The 20,251-nt window shown below is 34.6% G+C and overlaps 1 protein-coding gene across 10 annotated transcripts in view; it reads left to right on the forward strand.

Moving 5' to 3' along the window:
• The window catches only part of LOC122574853 (furin-like protease 1), a 230,282-nt gene that overhangs the window by 199,576 nt on the left and 10,455 nt on the right, over positions 1–20,251 (forward strand). For 5 of the 10 annotated variants that reach the window (XR_006319212.1, XM_043742963.1, XM_043742964.1 and 2 more), the window contains exon 13: positions 16,998–17,140. Coding sequence is in view for 9 of the 10 variants with exons in the window: in XM_043742963.1 (XP_043598898.1) it covers positions 16,998–17,140 (143 nt within the window). In the remaining variant the exon portion in view is untranslated. Of the gene's footprint in view, positions 1–10,290; positions 11,927–12,349; positions 12,522–16,997; positions 17,141–20,251 lie in introns of those variants that run through there. The other 5 variants (XM_043742962.1, XM_043742960.1, XM_043742961.1 and 2 more) reach the window with 2 other exon arrangements.

Here is a 20,251-nt window from a genome sequence, read left to right on the forward strand (position 1 = left end):
TTTTCATCCGCGCTCGAGAGTTCTACTTTCAATTTTAACTTTCGAATTGGGTGATGAGTTGACCGTGAACTTTCATTGAGAAAATTTGATTCGTTCCGTTTCTCAGATCATATACGCTCCTCGTCAAAAAGATAACCCAGGTGTGTTATCTTTAATTTCTCAATGACGCATGTAAAGTTTTTCGTCTGTAACGTATAATATCAAAACATTATGAATTCAGAATATGCGGTTCGTTGAAAATAATTAAAAATATTATGAGGTTTAGTGTGTAACAAAGAAAAACTATTCCATACTAAGGTCGAAATGATAACACGCTCTGTTAATATGTTTAGAAATTGCTCAGTAGTTCATGATCTATCAACGAGTAAAGATTACAGTACAATATTATATAAATTTTTTGTAAGTATGTGGGACGCGGAAAAAAATTAAACGAGTCTGAAAAGAAGCAAATTCTTGAACTAAAACAGCAATAGTTATCAGTAGCAAAAATATCGAAAGTAATAAGATGAAGTCGTAAAGTAATACACAATTTCTTAAAAAATGTTGAAGATTATGGCAAAAAGAAAAGTACTGATCGGCCGTCATCGTTATCCGATTGTAATAAGCGAGCAATTTTGCGTGTAGCTTCCAACTCGCAGTTAACAACGAAGCCAATAATGGAAAAATCTAGTGTTATTGCCAGTGTTTCAAGTGTTCGTCGAGTTCTACTATCCTGCAGAGATATTAAGAAGCTAAAATTGAAAAAGAAACCTTCGTTAACAACGAAACACAAAATAGAACGTTTACGCTTTGCAAAAGAAAGAATGCATTGGAAAAAGAAATGGAGAAGGCTACTATTTTCAGATGAAAAAGATTCAACTTGGATGGTCCTGATGGGTTAAAATATTATTTTCATGACATAAGAAAAGAGACAATGTCAGCAATTCGACGACGAATGGAAGGAGGCAACGTGATGGTTTGGACCGGCATCGGTTATTTCGGCAAGACAAGTATCAAGTTCATCGTTGGAAGAATGAATAGCGTCCGATACATAAATTTAATTAAAGAACAAATAAATAATCATGCAGAATGCATTTTCTGGACCTGATTAAATCTTTCAACAAGATAATGCACCTGTACACACATCAAGATTGGTCCAATCATATTTTAATGAAAATAATATATCTGTTTTGCCGTGGCCTGCACGCTCCCCGGAACTTAATATTATTGAAAATTGCTGGGCAGAACTTGTTCACGGCGTATACGTGAATGGAAAGCAGTATCAATACGTACAAGAATTAAAAAATGCAGTTGTACGCGAATGGGATACATTAAGACAAAATTATATCCAGAAACTATATAAATCGATACCAAATCGTATAATAGAAGTAATAGAAAATAAAGGGGGATGTACCCATTATTAAATAAGTATATACGTTTGATAAGTAATTATTGTTTTTAAGATTTTTAATTATTTTCAACGAACCGCATATCCTGAGCCCATAATGTTTTGATATTAAAAGTTACAGACGAAAAACTTTGCACGCGTCATTGAGAAATTAAAGATAACACACCTGGATTATCTTTTTGACGAGGAGTGTACCTTTTGAACTAACAGTTTGGCTTTGACCTTTGATCTTTCGAAACTTCTTGACCATATAAAAATTATTGAAAGTCGCAACGATGTCAAGGCGAATGCGCTGCCTAATATAATACTCTCTCGAGCGGATATATTTACGGTTTAAATGTCTCAGATTTATCATTGTCCTTGCAAAACGCCGGTGAATTGCACGCTGATGAAAACAATCAAACATATATTTGACAACGAGGATAGAACATTTGATGGAAGGCGAGACAAAGGCAATGATAATTCCAGTTTGACATGTAAATGTTACTCTATTTCTAGTTTCGTGTTATTATGCGTTTCGTAGTTAGACAATTTTTAACGAATGATTTGACCGGATAAGCTGACGAGCCTGTGCTCAAGCATGCTCCGTGAATAAATCACTTCACGTTGTACTTATGACGATTCATCGATACCAAAAGAAGATCACAGGAAGAAAGTGATAGGTTTTTCGTTCAGTTTTCATATATTATCGAAACAATTCTTGTATTCGATTTTGTAATGTAATACAGATTAACATTAGATGCAGAAAATCAACAAAAATAGGTTTATCACGTTCTTCCTGTAAGGTTTTCAAATATAATAGTTACCATAGACGCACAAACAGTTCCTCGAAATTCTCTCTTTGGACACCCACACGAAGGCAACGCGTTTAAAACATTCTTACAGCATTCGTCTAAAAGAAAATTCACATACGAAAAAATTAACAAACGATGTATCGTTGATCACATGAAAATAACCGCGACAAATAAAACAACAAAATACGCTTCCATACATATACATATATAAATATATATATTAGTAATTGACGCTTTTTGCAAGAGATCGTTATATATTCGTTGAGCTTTCGTTCGCGTGTACTTAGAAACGAGCTAGGAAAGATAATCTGTTCTTCAGAATCGTTTACCCATTCGTGATCATTTAAAAATAGGAGCTACAGATCCGAATATATATATTTAGCTTTTAATTTATTAGTTGTATAGGTATTACAACGCAGTATAATGCAATAATTCGGATAAGAGAACCATACGTAATGAGTATAAGAGCGTACGAAATACGAGATATTTTTCAATTACATGATTATTGATATTTTTATTCTATTTATAAAAATTTCATTTCTCTTACAATTATAGAATTGCTTCCAGACAATCATAAACCAGATTATTAATTAATAAGTATCTGCAATAAATTATTTTTTATCTTTTCCATACTTTCAACGGTCCTCTGTGCCATTACGTATGTATCTGCTGCTCATTAAATTCTCAATAATCCGCTATAAATTCAATTTACGCTTCAAATCGTGCATGGTAATGTAAATTTCTTTTCGTGGATAACAAACTCAATGTTTTATAATACTTTACAACCATCTGAGTAAAAATTTTGATTTATGGAAATTTAATCGTGCGCGTGTATGTGTGCGTGCATATGTACGTGTGTGTGCGTGTGTGTACGTGTGTTGTATGCGTGTACACCCATATATTAATGTATAATAATTGTGTATATACGTGCAATAATGGACGAAATACCGATACGAATCAAACATACACGAAATGATTTAATAACAAAGTCATCGACTATCGTTCCTCCGACATCAATCATACGTTAATCACGATAGAAATGGAATATGTACTAAACTTCGGCGACCGAATCGATGAAAAATCGTCAAAATTAAAACGCAATAATTCTATTTTATATATGTTTGCTATGTGTTTCGTAACGTTCCAAAGATTTCATAGAATTTTATGAAGTATCTCGAATAAATTTCTACTTTCGAGAGAACCTCAAAAAGACATGCTTCGAGTCGAAAAATCATCGAGTGAAAGAATCTTGGATCTGATCTCGAAAATTATACTAGCCCATCGAAATAAATTCCAACGCAATAAGGATTCACCAAAAATCTTTCACGCTTTAAAACAATTGATTAAAAGGTCTAGCTTTTCTGAAAAAGAAAAGGAAAGAAAAGAAAAGAAAAAGGAAGAAAAGAAAGGGAAAGAAAAGAAAAGAAAAAGATAGCAACAGAAATGAGATAAATGAGTTAAAGATTAGTGGACTAAATTAAGTGGACTCAACGAGTTCGAATCCTAAGAAACGAAAGTACATCCCGACTATACGTGTATATTGGGTTCTTACAATAAGAGTCAATTATTCTAATCAACGTGGAGGGCTGTTGATGATAGTCATGTATAAGGGATATGAATGGTATAAACGTGAGTACTATGTAGGATTTTGGATGTTTCGATTCGTTCAGGTGTGAAAAATATCTTCCAAGATGTACAATACTTCGGACGACACGGCTGGACAGTTGAATTTTCGATATTCCGCGAAATCCTTTCGTTTGTGCTGATTTCATACTTTTAAAGCAAAGATCGAACCTTCAATGGCTCAGAAATTTTTTATTAAGAGATATTCTACTATAGATCTTAGTTTCGAACAAGCAGAATAACCAAGACCGTATATGAAAACTATGGGAAGACATCTCTTCTTAAAAAAATTTTTCAATAGTACTAAAACACGAATGAATATGATGATAGCTGTAAAGTGACAACAGAAAAAATGGTATAAATTTTTCGTAATATATTATTAAAGACCACGCGTCTCACGGTAAATATTCCCCCTTAATAAAACTTCGTACTGTATGAATGAGAAATTTCGAGGGATCCGAAAGTAACATACTACAATGTAACAAAGTGCTAACATCGTGATCATGTTCAAGTACTTAATAGCTTGATAGAATCGATCCTTAGTATTTTACAATGTGATCTGAGGTAAAAATAAATTTAATGCTACTAAATCGTCGTGTGCGGTGTTTGTATGACAATAATAAATTATATTTCACTTGTAATGAACGAAATAAATATTGACATGATAGAAGGGATATATTAAGCTGATCTCGACGCACGTCGATCATAACCAATGATAAATGCGTATCATAATTTGCATTTGAGAAAGGCACATTTCAATTTAAACCGTGAAATATCTTTTTTACTACTACGAAGATTAAATTTCCTTCGTTTGAATACTATTTCTGGAATGATAATTTTCGTAATTTCTCGCTTAATAATCAAGAAATGAAATTCTTTCGTACAACCGCGATCCATTTTGCTTCGCGAATGACAAATTACATTTTACTCGTACCTTTCTTATCGTAATCAATAATATCCTAAATCATGTTTTCCTTATTTATTACATTTTTCGAAATGCTTCCATAACGTAATTTTGTACTTAACGAATGTTTTTCTTAGCGTAAATCGGGTTACAAAAAATGATAAATACTTAATTCGTTAATTAACGAAAAGGGACAATTTTCCCAGAAAATATTCCAACGCATCGGTATTTAATTTCTGATTCATAGAAATTATATTAACAACGTGTTTTAAATATGTGCGTGCGTGCGTGCGTGTGTGTGTGTCTCGAAACTTTATAGTTAAAAGATATAACCTGCCATCGCGAAATCCTATTTTATTAACCCTCGCTCGGTTATAGTTGGATCATTTGGAAAATCGAAGAAATGCATTTTTAATATCTCAAAATGATCGTGGCATTGAAAAGAAAAGATATATTAATAGCTAGAAATTCGATTTTATAATTTTTGTTATGCGGTACTTATGTATACTTTTATAATTTTCATAAATTTGCAATGAAGATATGATAGATAAATATATTTTTCGAATATAATTCGTATTCATAACTTCTTGTCTTCCGAAAATTATTTTAAAGAATGAAATTTTACTTAGTTTGGGTCAAAAGATGAACAAGTCATTACCGTCCAAGGGTTAATTTTCCTACCATGAAACTCCTTAAACGAATATTTCTATCAAATCGGATCTTCGGAACTGTCCAGCAGTGGGCTTGGTCCACCATATTGTTAATGTATCTATTGTAAATGTTTGTATGTAATGTAAAATGTATCTTTGCTTGAAAAGGCGACATATCCTAAGTTATAGAGTTCTGAGACAGGAAGAACGAGACCTGTAAGGTTGCCTGACTTATCCACAACCTCGTGCCATTTTCTTCTTTCTTGTTCGTTCGTCTTGTTCAGACGTAAAACAACGATCAAAGGTCACTAGACAGGAAAGAAAACGAAGCTCTGCTTCGTGACACCCTTTTTGTGCAATGTGATACAATGAAAAAACGACGAGAAGGAAGAGAATCGGCGGTGAAAAAGGCGTTCAGGGCTTGCCACGTACAGTTATGTACACATATACATAATATATTGTATAAGTAATTGCAACTACTATGAACCATTATATGCGACATTGAAATTTGTATATCATGGATGAATTAAAAGAGGAGAATATCCTAAACAAGATATTACCAGAAGTTATTCATCTCGAGCGATATTTTTCTATAAAAGAAGAGAAAAAGAAAGCTTACTTCGATATGTTAACAATTTAATTAGCCCTAGGATGCAATCACTAACCTGATTTTTTATTTATTGGGAAAACAGGTATGTGTCGATAAAGCATGCTTCCGTCCATTTTTCTGTGGATGGTGGACGACGTTCTAGAGCTCTATAATTGGTTTGCATGTTTAATTTTATGTGGTTATGTGATCTGAATTTTATCGTCGCATGAAAAGTGATTCTTTTGTAAGAACTGTTCATAGCTAAAGCGTATTATAAAGCTAAGATACCTAAAAACTTGTAACATAACACCTGTTTCTTTGCTTTAGCGTTGAATATTTCATACGCAAAAGAATAAAATAGAAAAACGTACGAAATATTTGATGAAATACCTTACACTGGATTACTTAATGTCCTATCATACTTTTCTTGAGATCTTACAGTGAAATCTCAAATGAAATTTAATTACGAATGTTCATAGGTTTCTTGCATTCAATAATGTATTTTTTTTTTTAGTTATAAGCAAAGCAAACTCAAGTTGTGTACCATTGGAAATTAATTTATTACTTATAATTCGTAGTACTGTTAATCAACTATTGGTTACGCGTTTCAAGATATTATTAATAAATACGTTAGCCAAAGGTACACTAATGTTTCCACTAATTGCGTTATCAAGAACGGATTTAAACATCCACTTGCAATAAACCTCGCCGAAAACTAAATGCTAATGAAGGGATCTGGGAAGATTTGAGAGTACCGGAGACACAGGAGATGCGAAACGCTACACAAGGGTGGATCAGTTAAAAGTTAACAGAGAAATAGATTTTAATTTAACTTTCGTGTGTACGGAAAGTTTTCTGCCTGCACTTCATGAATAATTCAGTGAACTTTAACGTGAACTCTGAGAAGGTCTCTATAATACCAACATTTGAATAATTAAAATATTTAGCAGTACGCCTAGTTAAACAACATTACCTAATAGCTCTGGTTAACGAAATCTTGTATATACATACATACAAAACTATGCATATAAATTATTCCAAGTTTTCAGTTCTTTGTCATCACTAGCAAGATTCATTTTCGAATTTTACACTGTCGTAGAGATGATTAAACGTCAGATTGTATCTAGAATATTTCTTTTCAAATAAGATATTTCATTACAAAGTTTGTCCATACTCCGTGTTTCATAAATTTGTTACGTCACTAAATCTTCAAAGCTTCTGTAAAAGGTTTTGTTAAATGGGTTTGCACAATTTTGCATGTGATTTTTCCTGCACAAATGACTGTTTCACCATTATGTTATAATATATATAGCACATGCTACATTGATATTCTCTTAAATATGTGTAATATATGTATACAATTTCTAATGTCTCGTCCTGCATATTAACTGATTCAAAATTTCTAAACTCTGATAATAATCTATGTTTATAGATTTATGTTTGACGAGTCGCACATTACCTACATTAATTTTCATAAAAAAATAACTGACACTAAGGAAAATATAGTGTTTCTTGAAATAATGCAATTTTAATCCGGCCATAAATTAATTTTCTCATTTCTTGTTTCTTCTAATAACAAGATCGTCAGCAATTATCGCATAAACGGTTGAGATAAATTACATGTCAATCAACATAACGCGCACTTTGTATGCCAATATATTATGTTTCCATAAAACTTGATTACTTATACATATAAAAATTTTATTCCAGATCTAGCATCGCTTTGTTGATTTCTAATGATGCGTTCAATTTCTACAACTGTCTCTTTCTTTTGTATCCTTCCAACTTTACTTTCTCATATCTCGCACGTGTTTTGTATTTTGCTCACTTTCCTCGAACTGAACAAATATTCGCGATAGTCCTATCTGGCAGATAAACTTTCTAACGTCCCACAAATAGGTAACGTAAACGGCAAAGTATCTCGCTAATAACATGGTCATTTATGACTCTACGATATCAATTGGAAAATTAAAGAAGGATGATCGAAAAATCGAAAAAAAGATAAAAAAATTCAATCGATAAAAGGGTTCGTGATCGCGCGTAGTTTAGAAAATAAGTTTCACAAAAACTTTGGGAGCAATTTGCACGCGATAAATCGAGTTTTCTTAGAAAAAAAAGAAAAGAGAAAAGAAATCCTAAGAACCATCCGAGTAAAGCGGAAAGATTATTGTGATCGCTTATCCAGGAGATCAAAATTGAATTCTCTTTTCTTCGACGGAACTAAAAAAGAAAGATTATTTGTCCTAAAGTGTCACGTGTCGCTTTATCCCTCTACTCCATAGCAGGTTCTGAAAACGTATTTAGGTACTTGGGCTCTCCGTGGGCGAGTTGCGGTGCGGATTTTCTCAGACCAGCCAACTACCACCATCACCAACCACCATCACCAACCACATCCACATCCACAACCACACACGTACAACCAATCAAAATAAAAAGACCTATCCCTGATCGCTTCACCAGCACGGTGAGTCTTACTTCTCTATCGTTCTATAATGTTCCTATTTATGTCCTCTGGCTATAATTTATTGTTCTGGTTTGAATCAAGTATCTCGAATCATAGGCAATATTAACGCGGATAATCAATGTTTCTTTTTTTTATTCAGAAATCGAAATTTTTACTAAGTGTAGAGATTTAATTTTGTGACTGATGGAACATACCATAATTAGTGTGCTAGTAATATACAATTTGATAAACACTTTCTCAACTTTTGATTATGTTACTTACTTTACTATATTCAACTTGCCTGGATTCAACTCACTTCGATTCATTAAACTTTCTTTTTTCCACTAAAAGTCTTATTAATAATTTTGCTTTTCCACCGTTTTCTTTTTTTTTTGCTCCTTGTATAGTGCTTGAACTAGTTGTTCTTTGCGGTAATGACATTTTCTTTATGCTTTATTGCTTGCTGAATTATTAATGAATTCAATATTAATGAGATTAATTTTATGCTCAGCGTTGAACAAGACGCAAAGATTTTTTTTCTGAGATTTTAATGCGCATCTTTATAGAAATATGTCTAGATACAGATTTGGATCGAGAACTTTATATTTAAATACTTTCGACAATATATTCTAGTAATTTTTTCTTTTCAAAAATTTACAAACTGCAAGTATTTTCTTTTCATTCGATCATAAGAAAACAAATTTGGTATCTTGTTAAACTTAAAGGAAGACGTTCAAATGTTGTAGTAAATATATGCTTCAGCATGCACCCTGACCCTTATATTATTTTATAGTTACGTTAAATAACGATTGGCAAAATTAATAATTTATAATTTTATCTTCTGTGCTTAGTTTTTTTAAAAGATAACGCAAATAGTAATATGTATTTAATAAATGTCAAAATAGATTTACATTAGGGCTGGGCGAATATACTCGTAAAATCTGGATATGCTTTGAATATCTATCTTTACAAAATGTGACAAATATCCGTAACATAAAAATTAAAAAAAAAATCGTTTACTGCGTTTATGATAAAATTCACCAAGGCCTAATATACAGTGAATGTATATTTATTTATAATATAGAACATCACTTATCACACATATACTTATGTACTTAGTTATAGACTATATTTATATTTAAGTAGAAAAATTTTCTAACGTAACTTTCCTTAACGTAAGAGCTACATTTAAAGTACCTACATCTCGAACTACAACGAACACAAAACAACACACAAGTAACATCAAAATATCCATGAGCAACCTATGGATAACAGTTCTGTTGGAAAAATGTTTGCCTTGTATATGAAATTAATTAAATACGGAGAAGGTAGGTTCCGATAATATGTGGGAAACTAAGCTGCAAGGAATCAGATACGCTTCCGGTTTCCATCGCCATTAATTGTAACAGTAATTCAGGTTTCTCGGTTGTTTCCCATTAAGCATAGGTTTACCAACATTGGTATTAACTTCATCAAGATGCTCTAAACGTACCTACCTGCTATCCGAAGACTGTTCCAAATTCACTCTCAGTGAGCATATTACTTGAAAATTCAAATTACATTGCAAGATAATTTGAAAACTTTGCAGATCGACTAAGAAGCTTCCACGTGATTGCGAATTGCTTATTCCAAATTTACTAACTCTTTGTGCTTTTTTCTGTATAAAAGATATTTATCAAAATTTGTTTAAGTCGAAAAAACGAAGATCGAGATGTTTTACAAGGTAAATTGAAACCTACCATGAATAAATTCACCATTGTCATTCGTATGTCTTCGAGGCTATTCGGCATATCGTAAGAACACACGCACAGAACTGAAACGAACCAACACTCAACAAGATATCCCACATACACAGAATCAAAGAATGGAAGATTGTCAAAGACCCTATGTAATTTTCCAGAGTGTAAGCTGAACTGGTACTACAACAATGGAATCTGCGTGTACAAGTGTCCAACTGGAACTTACGGCATTTCTGACGAGACAAAGGCAGTCTGCTCCAGTTGCCATTACTCCTGCCTAACTTGTTCAGGATCTTCGAATACCGAGTGCACCAGTTGTCACGAGGATGCCGAGCTTTCTATGAACCTTGGCGAGTCTGTATGCATCCTTCGCGAGCTTTCGTGGACGATGCACTCCACCCTATGGTTCTATCAGATGACCATTTTGTTCTCGATCAACATCGTCGTGTTCACCCTGATAATTCTATACGTGGCTGTCAAGTGGTATTTGCGAAGAAGGAATTCGCTAATGTACGGATATAGTAAAGTCTCGTATACAAGTAATGGAGACGCACATAAAGATAAGTTACAAGAAAATGCCTCTTCGTCTGATAGTGAATAAAGAAAATGGACGAAAATAAACAGCAACCGATGCTGGTTGTGTAATTAGAAAATGAGTGTAATGCTATAAATCTGTGGACGGTCGAGGAGAGAGAGAAACAAGAAATCCAAAAGATTACACGCTCAAGGGATTTTTCGATGAGAAAGTGAAGGATGAGAGAAAATAAAAGAAACTAGGAATCAACAAGCACGTGATTACCGGTTTGTTGTGAAATTTCGATGTGATTGTTTGTCATATAATTAATGTTTCGAAAATGGATTAGTAGTGACGTTAATGCCATTAACAATATTTTAAGCAGTGACGATACTCGGGAGGATTCCGTCCTTCTGTTTGACACATTCCAATTGACAAGCATGAATTAATAAGTTGTTAGTGATCTCCCGGTGAATGTTATGGATGCAGAGAAACAATCGAGTTAATGTAATCGAATTTGATAATGAATTTATCTACGTTGTGATGCTTCGAGAAAATATGCAGAATATTAAAAAAAAAACGTTTTAGATCATTATCTTTTAACACGCTGTATTTTAATCTCACCAATAACACGATGAAGTAAAAAAGGATAGAATTAATAACATAGAAAGTGCACAGGCGTAACTCAATGTGATCGAGTTATTTAACCAAATTAAACCATTCCAAATGCACTTGTGTGTTCAAAATCAAAAATTTCTTTAAGAGTAAACTTAAAGTTAAAGTTCATGCCCGGAATTTAAATTTGATGCCTAAGTGGCCAAATTCTTGATCGAGTCATAATTAATCGCGATACAAGTAAAACGTATCGCAATGCAAATACGCTTAATAAGTTTGGGTTCTCAGCTAATTAACAGTTAATAATTAAGTACGCGTAGCCGATTTTCGATTATCGTTACGGGAATGAACTAAATTATACCGTCTAATGTCTTGTCCTCGTCGATAATCAAAATTAAAATTGCATTATGCTCTGTAACTATCTGTGACACAATTTTCTAACCGAGTTCCTAACTACATAGAGCACATTGTAATTTATACACCAGTGAAATTACCATGCGATACTGCTTACGTAAATTACATTAAAGATATAAGACGGAATAAGATATAGTAGCATTTCCTAACGACCAAAGACTTTAAACGTTGTACTGCTATTCAATTAGAGCGACTTTTAGATGTACATAACAAGATCAAACAAGTATTATGAATATTAAAGCTAATTATTAAGATTTACAAGTTAACTAGTTATTATTGTTATTCAAATGTAATGTAAGATACTAACTTTAAAATAAAATTAAAAGACATTCGGGTATTTTACTTGTCTATTTGCAATAAACTCCATAAATGTAAAAAAAATTATATATTAAAACAAAGACGATTTAGCTACTTAATGCAATATACAGACATTACATTGAATAGGAATGTCAATTGTAGGAATGTCAATAGGAATGTAATTGAACGTAATTAAGATTTTCCTTTATCGTCCCATTATCAAACTGTTGAAAGTCATTCTTTATACGATCACGGATTAAAATACTTTCATGATATAATAAAACGTTATTAAATCACTTCGATAACTAACAAATACATAGTAACTCGTTCGTCAATTATCTTTTTCCGAAATGAATGATCGTTTAAATTTTTATTTGCAGCTTAATCACGGATCGACCAATATGCAACAAGTTACCGATAACACAACTACAGAATTAAATACAACACACGACGGTACAAGTATTTTGGTACATGCAACTGCACAAACTTAATATTAAATAGTATTAAATAATTTCAAATAATACAAATTAAATAAAAGCATCATTCACATGATTAATTCTTTTCAAGTACGGATCTCCTTATACTTTTACGTCAAAAAATGTTGATTAAACAAATAATCTTAAAATTCAATAGAAACAAACTAACATTTGCAATACATTATTTTAACATAAAGATAATTCTTCCTTTCGTTAATTAAAGGATTGCCATAATAATGGAAAATATACCATAGCCACGTGGGCTAAGTTCAATAGCCAAATGATCAATAACGAATTCAACACACGGGAAACACGTCGTTATAACATTCGTATCCACATTTCACGCTACGATGACAAATGAATAAACACTGTACAGTCAGATTAATTGGCGATAATTAGCAAACTGTTGCAAGTGACCATCTCAGTACGACCAAGCTCTTGCATGCATATTGTAAACCACAATATTACTCGTTAGTATCGTTATACGTCGTGTATAAATTATTTACGCGAAACCTCTCGCTAGAATGATATTCCGTTAACCGCAAAACTATTAAAAATGGAATATAACAAATTTACAGTTAAATGGAATTCAATTTATGTATCTCAGCTTGTTTTTATCAAGTTTTAAGCAAATGAAATTTTGAAAAGTAAAGGCTTCCTTACGTAAAATTAATAAAAAAAGCTTGTGCTTCTCTTTTTTAGTAATTTATATAAAGTACCATGTAAGGATTCGCGTCTGGCTACATACCGAGCTCTTTTACTATCAGTGAATTCGATTAATCCTAATAACAAAGATTTCAACCAATTTCTATTACTTCAAATTTTATCGAAATTACATCCTTTCTCATTAAAGATATCATTTGCCATTTTAACTACTCAATTTTCTCTTACTGTAATTAAACAATAAAACAAATTATTCCATCTTTATAAGCATAAAGCACGTTATTCTCCTGGCCAACAAGGAAGACTTAATTGAAGAGCGAAATATCTTCGTGTTCTACTTTTCACAGTTTAAACGTACCCATGAAGTAATATCGTTATCATCGTCACTCGAAAATAACTACGAGAATGATTTCAAAAGGAACACTGTATATATAAGTATGTTCGGTCGCTTCCTGGCGATAATATACCTTCTGTCGGTGGAATTTGGTTTGGTGCCAAACGCCCATGTACTCGGAGACGACTTCGAGTATTTACTCTCATCTTATTTCATGTCGAGATTCGGATCGTGGCAGAACAGAGACGAATAGGGGTATAGGTGAGGATGAGACAAAGGGAAGAAGAAACAGGAAAAAGAAGGAGAAAGAAGATGGAGGTGGTGGCCGTGATGCCGAAACTCTCTGCTGCGTTGTCGAGCTTTAAACCTCCAAGACGCAAGACCCTCATTTGTTTCACCACATATGCATAAGTAACTTCCGTCTGCGTGTGAAAATCACCGAGCTACGAAATATTATGCGTATATACGAGCATACATTGAAAAGCGTACAGTGAATACTGCCGTTACCAACTGTAAGGAACTCTTCAAGCTTTTCCTGCAATTTTCCATCACACTCCTCCGTGAGTCTAGGAAACAATTTTCTTTGATAAATTACGAAATTGAAGTAACACAGAAGCACCAATAAAAAGTATAGCAATTGCAGAGATGAGGTATTTCTTTTCTTTCAACGCAGGTTATGTAAAAATTATGTTAACACTTAAATGGAAAGGATATTCTTTCATTTTATACCATCGAATATTAGTTTTAACGAATATAACTGATGCCATGAGATTTTCAAGTACGAGTATGCGTTATTTAAAATATTACTTATCTTCATACTCATATTTCAAAAGATATCTACCGCCCAAATAAATCTACGGAACAAAAACTAACCACCAATTCAACATTAATCATTGATAAATTTTCTCAAATGTCAAAGCGCGTAATAAATGTTGCTTCGTTTATCTTTTTACGTTCCTTTCATACGGTCCGGTTCATAAAACTTATCGATTGCCATTAACTACAACCATATTTCACCGATCGCAACAACTTGCTGTTACTGCTTCAGGAAAGTTAACGTACAGGAAATCGGTTTTGAATAACTTTTTACATATCATTAACTTTTTCCAGAAGCTATAAATAACTTGACACTAAAGTTTACAATTACCCTCTTAAATATTAGACAATTAGACGATACACATATTCAACACGTTCAAAGGAAATCTACCGTTATGTTTCAAGAATTTACCTTATTGCTCCTCATTAAGAATGAAAGAAATAAAATGCTTTGTAAGTACGATGTGACACTGAAGGCATAATTTCTCTTGCACCGAGTAAAATATTCTTTTTTAGAGAATAACAATGGAAGTGCTGAGACCATAGAGACTGAAAATTAGTGGAAATGGGGATGCTCAGAAAGGTGAAAAGATTGTAGAACATTAACTTGGCCGGAAAGAGAAATAAAGAGGCTATCTGTATCTTTTCTAACGTAATGACATCTACGTGCTAAACTAACGAGGAACAAATATCTATACAAGTATAATATACATGTATTAATCATGAAATCTCGATCGTACTAAGCTAACTTTTGACCGACTACACGATATCGATTTGCTTTATTTTTTTAATCTAATCGACTCACAAACGTGTTACAGAAATTAGATAGTACTGAATTCGATATATCAAATAAAAAACACCTCATTGTTACGGACAATGTACCATTGTGAAAGTTATTCAAAGGAAAGCGAATATCATCAATCTTAGGCGGTTGTAATAGTTGGAAGAAGACCGGACAGGCGGTAATGGAACAATAGGAATCGTGAGAGAGCAGAATAGGCTATCTAAGTATTTGCATTTGAGGTATGCACTGCACATTGAATGCAGCCAAATAACTGCCTGTTTCTACAAGTAATACACGTATGTATTCGTTCATCTCGGCTCACTCTGTTTTTCTCTCTCTCTCTCTCTTTCTCATTCGTCGGGGAATCGGACAATGTTACAACGGAGATGGAAACGAAGTTGCATCGAATTCGCAATTCGCAATTCGCAAGCCATGAAACTGTGGAACTGCAAGCGCTGGCGAGATCCTTGCGCGACGCAACGATAATTTAGTACATTGAACGTTTGTCCCTGGTTCTATCGTTCCTTCAAACTTCGCTGCCTGCATGAATTATGTGTCGTACATCGAAACTAATAATTGCTTCGCGCACTGTTCAGTCACCAAGAAATTAAAATAACTTCTTACAAAATTTTGCATTAGATAAAAATTAAAAATCACATGTAGCTCCGGGTATTTCAAAGCATCTTAAAATATTAGTTAAAAAGATGTTTTAACAGAGAAATGCGGTATGTTTATATTCGTGATTGTGAATTACAATTGTATTATTGGAATACAGATATCGTTGAATCGTCACTGTATTTAATTGCATGGTTAATCACGAAGAGTTGTTCCCAAAGAGAATCCGTCAATTAATCTTCGAAGCAAGAATAAAGCATAAGATCAGACATATTTGGATATCTTGATCGTACTTGCTCCGTCTTAATCTATTCTGAATCCGACCGAAGTGTAATGAGTCAAATGGAATCTATTCCATCCTTGTGTTCATCCTTGATTTATGTGCCACCCAAAAGAAAAAAATACATGAAGACGTTCTTTAGCGAATTTATGACACGTCTGGGAAGAGAAACCGCTATTTGTAAGCCACAAGATTCGTAAATCGTAACATAAATTTCAAGTGGAAACAATATCTCTTTGGTACTTACTGGAATTAGATGAAGAAAAAAGTTTCATATTGATTCAGATAGATGAGGAATGTAATGTACGTACAAGACGCGAAATTGAATGAACATTCTCTGCATGGCTAGTAAACGCAGGAATGTTGGCGTGCGTTACATTCACACGTCGGGGAATGAATGTTTTTCCATCGATTCTCCCTTTCCCTCGCTTCTGTCCCGATATTCCCCAAATGGCAGAGGGCGCGAAGCAACATGGGCAAAGGGAGGACTGGCGAGACGCGGTTGATGTTAACGCTGAGTTATTCAATAGGACGTGGAAAACGTCGGTATACCTACTACGAGACAGTTCTCATGAGACTCGTATCATTTCATCCAGTCCCCCAAGTTTTCCAGCTATGCGGTATTGTGACCCTAGGACGTAGTTTACGAATTTGCCGTACCGATATCTATGCTTGTCAAACATTCAAGTCACATGCGTCTATTCAACCTTGCAGGACCCGGCTCTTTACGAACGAAGATTATACGTTTCACATAACCACTATATTATATAGGATGTATACCGATTCTAAACGAGATAATAAGAAAAGTTCGTATATGCAGATTTTACTGTAGAAATGTGCACAACGCACCTTTCGCCAGCGTACGCGTTTAACCGAACGGCGTTTTCTTTCCATTTATTACATCAAAAGCATTCATGCTTTTCGCAAAATTCCAAGTTTAACGAAATCTCTGACGGAATTAATAGAGTCGATAGTTTTTCCAAGATAATCAGATGTACAATTCCAGTTTTGACGACGTTTGTCAACTGAGATTCATTCTACCCTATTATTCTCCTTTAAGATCATTCTTCTCCATCTGGCCATAAAACGAATGCCGAGGGAACGTCAAATTGCCGTCGGCAAAAATCCAACGTCGAGGTTTTCCAAGAAATACGAATGCAGTCTTTGATGAGCTACAATGAATGGAAGGGAGTCTGGAGCGAGGTAAGGTCAAAAGGGTCCTTTCGAACTAACTGAGCACATATAAATAAGTAAGGGATTCCACGCTCAAACTGACGTGGCGCCTGCGTTATCAACGTCGTCCAATACGCGGACATTCTTTCTCAAAGATTAAACGTCTAACCAATTTCACCTATTTAATAATGAATCTGATACAAAATCAGAGTTGTTAAGATTAATCCCTTACCTTTATAACGTCAACTTATGCTCGTGCCGAAGATTATAGTATTCTTTTTTTTTTATTATTATTTAATTGCAATTTTACAATTTGTCCAGTGAGACATTAGGTAAAATGTTATATCTATATATAGATATGATATATATATGTCGGAGAAGCGCTGGGGTTAGGGGCGTGAAAGAAACCTTCGTTGTGATTAGACATTGTCGTTATGCAATAGAGAAGATATTGACTAGAGCAAGTATGATTGTTACAGATATCGACAAGTAACCGTGGTAATTAGATACTCGAGACGCTAATGACAATGATCCTAGGTTCGATAACGAATTCGCGGTCAACGGGATAGTAGATGTATGCTCTCACAAAATCTAAGTCCGACTCTTGGTTAACACATCGCGAAGACGTTATTCCTTTTTCGTTAATAAAGTCGCAAGCAGGAATGAATTTTCGTCACGATGATGCCACCGAGGAAAACTATGACGGGGTGTGCCCAAGGGCACGAGATCATCGGATTCGTGGAGAAAGCCTCCGTTCGGAAAGTGAGGGAAATTGACGTTGCTGTTAATTGGTCAATTTCCATGTCGGTGGTTAGAGAAGGACGCTAGCCGCCCNTTGAAGAAAAGTTGCTAGTGGGAAGCGTCGTTCGTGAGGAAGTAGGTTTCCCCTATCCTCCCGTAGTTGGGACAAAGACTGTTTGTCCATTTGAAGGACTTTAGTTAACTAAATCTTAAGATTTATAACGGGTCCTCAGGCTAGCTGAACATGCACTGCAGAGACGCATCGACATCTGGAAACCATCTTACCCGGAGGACAGGGTCTGCGTGTGGCGAGCCACGGGACAGAGACCCTTGAAATGTCTATTGTCAAGTATCGCTGCAACTATTTCTTTTAAGGAGAGCTATACTGTTACTCTATACCTTTGTTAAACAAACGTTCATCCCTTGACCGCGGCTACGTTGGCGACTGGTTGTCGTCTCGAGCCCAAGCTCACTGTCACAAATCTCAAATAAGTACAATCGGGTTGAATGACAATTGTTTAATTACGGCTATGGTAGAATCTAGATTACAACATTACGGGACCTTCCCAAAGTTCCAAAGGAGGGCTCCGGTGTTCTTTCATCTCCGACATATATATGTAGTATCGCGGACATAAGGCCTAGGAGTTAGCGGGTGAACCACATACAATGTCGCGAGAGCCGAGACGTTCTTAAACCATAAATAATGTCCCGGGAGCCAAGGTGCCGATGGACCCGTAAATGTGTCATCGGTCCTTCGAATGAATAGTTTCAAAAAAAGGTCTACGTGGCTTTGGCCACGAGCGGTCGCAGAACACGTGTGTGGTGGGTCTACGGGAAGACAAAAGACATGCGAGAGCAGGGCAGTTGGGGTTGAGAAGTCGAAGACGGTGAATCGAAAAGTCGGAGATAGTGCTGTTAGCGTTGTCGAGAGAGTGTGGTCCGCGTGAGAGAGAAGGTTGGATCCGTTGTGTCGAGAGTTGTCTAGATTGTAGCGTGTTACTGCGATTAGTTCATATTAAACTACCATCGTTTTTCTGTCTATATTTGTACAATCCATTCATTGTAAATAAATTACAAATACTAGGATATAATAACATTATACTCCAAAGAAGATACTACATATATATATCATCTTCGTGTTTGTTAGGTTATATCCTTTGTGAGATCAGCTGGGTGTTTCCTTTTTAGTCTTCTTTCTATGCTTGTGTTGATCGTTTCCGCCGCCAGCCGGTTTGGATGTGTTGTTATTCTTTCTCTGTACCTTTCCGCGCATCTGGTAATCTCCTCCTTGACCATTAGTATTCCCAGGTCCTTCCGAATATCCTCATTTCTAACGTACCATGGGGCGTTTACTATTGTTCTAAGAATTTTTGCTTGTAATGTCTCTATTTTATTTATATGGCTCATTGCTGCTGTCCCCCATAGTGGTATTCCTATGTCCAGATTGGTTTTATGATTGTTTTGTATATTTTTAGTTTATTTTCTATGCTTAGTTTGGATTTTCGACTTGTTAGCCAATGCATTTGTCTCCTTGTTGTCTGTATTTTGTCTATTATTGATTTAATATGCTGTTTCCATGTGAGTTGTGTATCTATGTGGAGTCCTAGGTATTTGACTTGTCTTGTTTGTGTTATGTGCTTGCCGTTCAGTAGGATGTTTAGTGACATCTGTTTTCGCAATGTGAATGTAATATGGTTGCATTTGTTGGGGTTTGCTTTTATTTGTTTATCTTGCAGCCACTTTTCTATTTTTGTGATGTGTTCTTGTAGTAATGTGACTGCTGTTTCTGGGTTAGTGTGCCTTGCTAGTACAGCTGTATTGTCCGCGAATGTCAGTATTTTGCTATTGGTAGTTGTTGGTATATTGGCCGTGTATAATGTATATAGTAATGGTCCTAGGACACTTCCTTGTGGAACCCCTACCTTGATGTCTTTAACTTCAGAGTATGTGTCCTTGATTTTTATTACGAAGGTTCTGCTGCTTAAGTAGGATTTTATTAATTGGTATATTTGCTCCGGGAATTGTTTTCTGATTGTTTATAGCTGGCTTTCGTGGTTTATTTTGTCAAATGCTTTCTTGATGTCCATAAAGAGGGCTGTACAGTATTGTATGTTTGTTTTCTAATGCTAGTATTATTTCATTAATGAGCCTGTGCATTTGCTCTATCGTGGAGTGTTTGTTTTTGAATCCAAATTGGTGATCTGGTATTAATTTTTCCTTCTCTATTATTGGTTTTGGGCGGACGTATATTATTTTTTCTAGTATTTTTAAAAACACAGGAAGTAGCGATATTGGTCTGTAAGATGCTGTTTGGTGTGGGTCTTTGCCTGGTTTAAGTAGCATTATGATCTGTGGTAGTTTCCATAGTTTAGGATAGTATTGGATTCTTAGTATTGCATT

This window comes from Bombus pyrosoma, linkage group LG14 (genome assembly GCF_014825855.1).
Source record: "Bombus pyrosoma isolate SC7728 linkage group LG14, ASM1482585v1, whole genome shotgun sequence".
Classification (NCBI taxonomy): Eukaryota; Metazoa; Arthropoda; class Insecta; order Hymenoptera; family Apidae; genus Bombus; species Bombus pyrosoma.